This window comes from Myotis davidii, unplaced genomic scaffold (genome assembly GCF_000327345.1).
Source record: "Myotis davidii unplaced genomic scaffold, ASM32734v1 scaffold272, whole genome shotgun sequence".
Classification (NCBI taxonomy): domain Eukaryota; kingdom Metazoa; phylum Chordata; class Mammalia; order Chiroptera; family Vespertilionidae; genus Myotis; species Myotis davidii.
Window position 1 is genome coordinate 163,226 of NW_006283634.1, and position 6,582 is coordinate 169,807.

At 53.8% G+C, this 6,582-nt stretch overlaps 1 protein-coding gene across 1 annotated transcript in view; it reads left to right on the forward strand.

Moving 5' to 3' along the window:
• CPNE3 (copine 3) overlaps positions 1-6,582 on the forward strand; it is a 28,170-nt gene that overhangs the window by 611 nt on the left and 20,977 nt on the right. The window contains exons 2-6 of the mRNA XM_006753845.2: positions 243-382; positions 637-816; positions 2,416-2,490; positions 3,521-3,592; positions 4,611-4,694. Of these exons, the coding sequence (XP_006753908.1) occupies positions 251-382; positions 637-816; positions 2,416-2,490; positions 3,521-3,592; positions 4,611-4,694 (543 nt within the window). The 5' untranslated portion in view covers positions 243-250. The remainder of the gene's footprint in view (positions 1-242; positions 383-636; positions 817-2,415; positions 2,491-3,520; positions 3,593-4,610; positions 4,695-6,582) is intronic.

A 6,582-nucleotide genomic window follows, 5' to 3' on the forward strand; every position in this document is an offset into this window, starting at 1 on the left:
GCTCAGTCCCTTCTGGTCCCCCTTATCCCCTGGTCACCCTCAGCCCCTTCTGGTCCCCCTGATCCACTGGTCCCCCTGACTCCCCCCGGGCCCCCCTGTCCCCCTCAGTCCCTCCTGGTCCTGCCTGGTCCCTCCTGGTCCCCCTGGGCCCCCTGCCCCTGGTCCGACAGTGGTCCTGGAGGCTCCGCGCTTCCTGGGAACATGACTTCTCAAGGCCCCTTTCTCACTGTGGCTTCTCACAGCTCCGGAGATGGCCGCCCAGTGTGTGACAAAGGTGGAGCTGAACGTGTCCTGTGACAATCTTCTGGACAAAGACATTGGGTCCAAGTCGGACCCTTTGTGCGTGTTATTTTTGAACTCGAGCGGACAGCAGTGGTATGAGGTAATGTTAACACTGTACCTGAAAAGCAAGCTGGATTATTGACGATGTGAGGAGTGTAAACATGTCACGAATCATAAAACCATCATCTCTGGTAGTGCAGTTTGGGGGCAGGTCTGTCCTTGACTGGAATCTTTTACACACGGACGGACCTTCCCTAGCTGTCAGGCCCACCCTGGGTTCAGTGTGGCCCATAGAGGGATTGAGATGTGAGTCGCCTTTGATCTGAAGCCACTTTTGTTCTGGGGTGGGCACAGGCGGATCGCACAGAGAGGATTAAGAACTGCCTGAACCCCACCTTCTCCAAGACGTTCATTATCGACTACTACTTTGAAGTGGTTCAGAAATTGAGGTTCGGGATTTATGACATCGACAACAAAACCATCGAGCTGAGTGACGACGACTTCCTGGGAGAATGTGAATGCACCCTGGGACAGGTGGGTGTGTCGCTGGGCTGGGCGGGTCACTGGGCGGCCAGAGAGTTGGGCCTTTACAGAGCTTTTTACATTTTCAATTGGAGTTGACATAGTTGTCCTGGTTCGGCGCACAGCGGAGTTAGACAGGCGTGTGCTCCCGGACGCCCCGTCCCGCCCCAGGCGCAGAGTCACAGTGCTGCCGACGGCACTGCCTGTGCTCTGCGACCGTCCGGAGAGTTGGGATTTCACTTGTGCTCATTAGTTTAACTCTGAAAGTTGAAACCACGTGCCCACCTTGCGGACAGAGCTCACAGGCGGGTGTGGTCGGTGAGCGAGGCAGAATCCCTTGCTTTCCCAGGGCAGGGAGCGTGTGTTTGCAAGGCCCGTCAGTCCTGGAGTCGGGGTGCTCGTCAGCATTTCAGGGATGAACCCGGCTGCAGCCGCCCGGCGTGCGGGGCCCCGGCTCAGTCCATTGCAGCAACCGCAGCTCCTGCTGGTCCTGCTGGCAGGACTGGCCCCGACGCCCACACCATGCCACCCGGCACGCTGCTCCTCGGCCGGGCTCATCCCTGTAAACCCAGAGTCTGGGGCCTCCTGTGCCCACCGGCTGGGGTGCTCTCTCCTGCCTCTCCCTGAGCCTTCCCCGGTTTATCCTTGTTGCCCGGTGCAGGGCAAGCTTGGTCAGGGGAGGGTGTGTCTGGGCTCTGAGCGGACTTCCCAGGAGAGGTCCCACCCGTGTGTCTGGATTGGGGATGCCTCCAGGAAGGACTCACGGTCAGTACTGGGGGATTGCGGCTTTGCTGGTGTCTTGGGCAACATGGAGCTGATCGGTTTTCTAAAACGTTGGTAAATAGCATCAAAGGAAAGTTAAATTTTTTTTAAAAAAGCCAATGTAGCTAACATTAAAATGAATTTGAGAAATTATAGCTGATGGAGAGGACCTAGGTCTACCGTACTACTTTAATCAGTGCTATTTGGTGGGGTTATAGGTTAGGGTTGCATGTCAGTGGACACATTGAGTCCCATTTGCTGAGAGTCCTGAGGCTGGGCCTGCCTTTCAGGGGGTTTCAGCTCAGTGATTTGTGAGAGATGAGGTCCGGCCTCCGTCTCCATCACGTGTGAGAAATTCAGGTTTGAAGGAGTTGAAAAGGGAAATAGTGGGCGGGTGCAGGGGGAGGTCACATCTCCTTGGAAATGGTTTCTGTAGGTTTCAAATGTGTGTTTCAGAATCACTACATCCTTATAGTATGGGCTTAAGGTTTCCATTTCTAATGACCCTTTTTATTCATTTTTTAAAAAATGAAATCATATTTTTATTGATTTCAGAGAGGCAAGGAGAAGGAGAGAGGTAGAAACATCAAGGATGAGAGAGAATCATCGATTGGCTGCCTCCTGCACACCCTCCACTGGGGATTGAGCCCGCAACCCAGGCACGTGCCCCGACTGGGAATCGAACCGTGACCTCTGCTTCATAGGTCGGTGCTCAACCACTGAGCCACACCGGCCGGGCCTAATGACCTTTGAAATGAAGTTTATACTCAACCTCTTTTTCAAAACCATTCGGCTTAAAGCTGGCCAGAGGAGGTTGAAACGCTCCGTGTCACCTTCTGCTTTTAACAGATCGTGTCCAGTAAGAAGCTGACGCGCCCACTGGCGCTGAGGAACGGCAAGCCCGCGGGGAAGGGCAGCATCACGGTAATGAGACGCTTGTCTTTGCCTCAGAGGTGAAGTGGGGGCACGTGGGGCTGCAGGCCGGTGCCCACAGCGCCTGGTCATGCCAGCCGGGGGCACCCCTCCTTCCCTGCTGGGGAGCCATCACGGGATCTGTGTGTGACATGTCAAAAAAGAACGAAAACTCACACACAAATCCCTTTGCGTTTCTACGTTGTCCACGGGGTCAGGGCCCCTCGTGGTGCTTCCTTCCCCACTTAGACATGACTTCATCGACGGATCCCGGGCTCCGGGAGGCAGAGGCGCCTCTCGGGGCAGACCCAGTCCCGGACGGCTCCTTCCCGACGGGTCTCACATGGCACGGCCTCACCTTTAGTGCCCGCCCTCCCGCTGGTCCCAGGCCGGCGAATCCATGCGCCCGTGTCAGAGCCCACAGCACACGGCGCCCCGCTGCTCGGGCTCTCCCTCTGGAGCTTGTGTCCCAGCAGCGCCTCCCGGAGCCGTGGTTCTGACTTGAGCTGGGACGGAAGGCGGCTCCCGGCCTCGGAGGGCTGCTGCTGTGGTAGCCTGCGCAGCTGCTTTGCTCCAGTTAAACTGCCTAAAGCACAAGAATGCTCGTCTGCCGGGAGCTGGCTCAGCACAGAGAGCGCTGTCCGTAGTTTCCGTTATTGCTCCTGGGCCTCGGCAGCCTGGGGTTTGTGAGCAGAGCGATCAGAGAAATTGTATGAAAAACTGATTTCACCGGAGTGTTTCCTCGGTGATTTGCTCCCGAGGCTCAGGGTCCGCGGAGCTTCAGCCGGTGTGCTCCCAGGGCCGCGGCTTGTCATGGGACTGGGGCAACGGCATCTGAAGGGAAGGTGCCGCACGCAGGCTTTGCAGGTCTGGGCACATGTATGAAAGCTTATTGCACATGTATGGAAGCTAAAATGAAAACTCTCTCAATTGCACCATTTTAGTGAACATTTGTATGGTACAGAGTTTGTACACTGTTAGGTAACAGAACATCGGTCCTTCCTGAGTGTGTCACGCTTCTTTCACACACCTGATCTCGTAGATCTCAGCTGAAGAAATCAAGGATAACAGAGTGGTCCTGTTCGAAATGGAAGCAAGAAAACTGGACAATAAGGTGGGTAGGGATACAGATTTCAACAGGGGCCTCCTGTTCGCCTCCCATTGATCCTGTTTGAGGAAGGAGGGATGCAGCTAAGGCGGGCGCCTCCTCGTGCAGCCTGCTGTCCTGGGTGTGTGAGTGCCAGTGAGAGTTTGTGTGTGTCTCTGTGTCTCTCTGAGGTCAGTGTGTATATGAATCTGTGTGTCTGTCTGTGAATGTCTGTTCTGTGTGTCTGTGTCTCTCTGTATGTGTATCTATGTGTATGTGAGTGTCTGTGAGGTCTGTGTGTGTGTGTGTATCTGTGAGTATATGTTTGTGTGTGTCTCTGTGTGTCTGTGAGGGTCTCTGTGCATTTATGTGTTTGTGAGTATATATTTGAATGTGTCTGTGAGTGTGTGTCTGTGTGTGTGTGATTGTGTGCATTGTGTGTGTGTGTTGAGGGTGTGGGAAGGGCAGCTCTGAGCATGCGGGGTGCTGTGCACTGCATAGATGCTGTGGGGAACTAAGGAAAGGATGTACTCTGACCTTGAGGGACCTGTGGCTTCTCCACATACTTGCCCCTGCTCCCTGGCTGTGGGATTGGACACTGAAGGACAAGGTGTGGAGTCAAGACTCAGAGCCATGAGCAGTTAGATGTGATCTTAGCGCACGGGAACCCTCTGTCCATCTTGTCGCTGTCCCTCACGGTTGCCGTGCCTAGTGTTGGGATGCTGCTTCCACAGAACTCGGCAGTGCCGTGTGAGTGAGCAGTGTTAGTCATGAGACCAGCACCAAGCACGTTTATTGATGATGGTCGTATTGACCACTGTTTTAAAGCATCGTGTGTTTTGAGAAGTAAGGGTGTGCTCCGCAGCGTTAGGGTGTTCATCAGAAACGCTCGGTTCTCCTGGGAGACGGGGCGGGTTCGTGCGGAGGGAGAGGGCCTGTGTCCCTGCGGAGCTGCGCGCAGACCCGGACCTGGAGGGCAGGCCTGGGTGTTAGCGTGTCACAGGCAGATGGCGAGGAGAAGGACGGCTTTCTTCTCTTGACGCAGGACCTGTTTGGCAAGTCAGACCCTTACCTGGAGTTCCACAAGCAGACGTCGGACGGAACCTGGCTCCTGGTGCACCGAACAGAGGTGAGCGGCAGGGCTGCGGTTTCCTGGGGGATTATGGTAATCTGCATTTTAAAAAGTTACGTTGCTATAAAGATAGCAATCTGAGTTTGGACATATAACCAGAGACAAAGGTCAACATGCTTTTTTTCTTTTGTTAGTGAAGTTGTATTTTGAGAAATGTAAACCTCTATCAAGAACACTATAATGTACACGTTTGTACATTTGGCCTGCACATGTGAGCTCCCTCACTCTCACCTCTCTCTCTCACACACACACAGACACAGACTTGCACATCTGTACACATACATGGGACTTACACATCTGCACACACACGGACTTGCACACCTACACACACACGGACCCGCACACGTGCACACACACACATGAGCGTGCACACCTACACACAGACTGCACACCTAAACACACACACATGGATTCGCACACCTGCACATACACACACAGAGATACACACCTACACACTGAGACTTGCACACCTGCACACACACACACACACGGACTTGCACACCTGCACACACAGACACAGATACATACCTGCATAACACGTGGACTCACACACCTGTACACACACACAGACTTGCACACCTGTGGACTCACACACCTTTGTACGCACACACACACAGACTCACACACCTGCACATACCCATACACAGATACTCACACACCACACACACACACAGGGACTTGCACACCTGCACACCTGTGGACTCACACACCTGTGTACACACACACAAACGCACACAGACTCACACACCTGCACATACCCACACAGATACACACCATGCACACACAGACACACACAGATACATACTTGCATACACATGTGGACTCACACACCTGTATACACACATGGACTCGCACACCTGGGGACTCACACACCTGTGTACACACACATACAGACTCACACACCTGCACATACCCACACACAGATACTCACCCACCGCACACACACAGGGACTTGCACACCTGCATGCACACACAGACACACACAGATACATACCTGCATACACATGTGGACTCACACACCTGTATACACACACACGGACTCGCACACCTGTGGACTCACCTGTGTACACACATATAGACTCACACACCTGCACATACCCACACACAGATACTCACACACCACATACACACAGGGACTTGCCCACCTGCATGCACACACAGATACTCGCACACCTGCACACACACAGGGACTCACACACCTGCACGCAGGTAGTGCCCTCTCGCAGAGCCATCCTGGTGAGGGCTGCAGATGTGACTTCACCTTTGAATAGAGCAGGGATTTCTCGAGAACAAGGGCATTCTCCTACCAGCCGCACCTCAAGTGTTGGCTTGGTTTATAGCATGGTCTTCAGGTCTCCCCAGCATCCCGCATGCTGTAAGCATGTTGTTTTGTGTTGTTTTCAATCGAGGCTCACATTTGGCACTTGGCTGTTCTGTTCCCTGTCCATGTAAGACTCTTCCCCCTGCCTCCCTAACCTTCCTGCCATCGAATCTCTCTAATCCAGCCCAGGATGCCACCACTCGGGAGTCTTCCCGCACAGCCAGGGCCGGCTCGGTTCCCGTTGTGAGGAATAGGTGGCCTGTGGTACGGCCCCTGGAGGCTGTTCTAGCTCCTACTGACCACCTGTGCCGGAGTCGCACTTACTACCATTGTATTGGGGTCATACATAGTGGTTATTGTCTGCATCTTTCGTCCCTTCACACATATCAGCAGGTGCTCCCTCTCACTTCCTCCTTTCTTATTTTCAGTGGCATTGTGGACTCATGGGTGGTTGTAGCACAGTGTGTTCATTTTTATAATTCATCACTGTTCAGATACAGTGGAACCTCGTTCCTCGAACGTCTCCCATCTCGAACAATTCGCGTCTCAGCCTGACAACCCTTT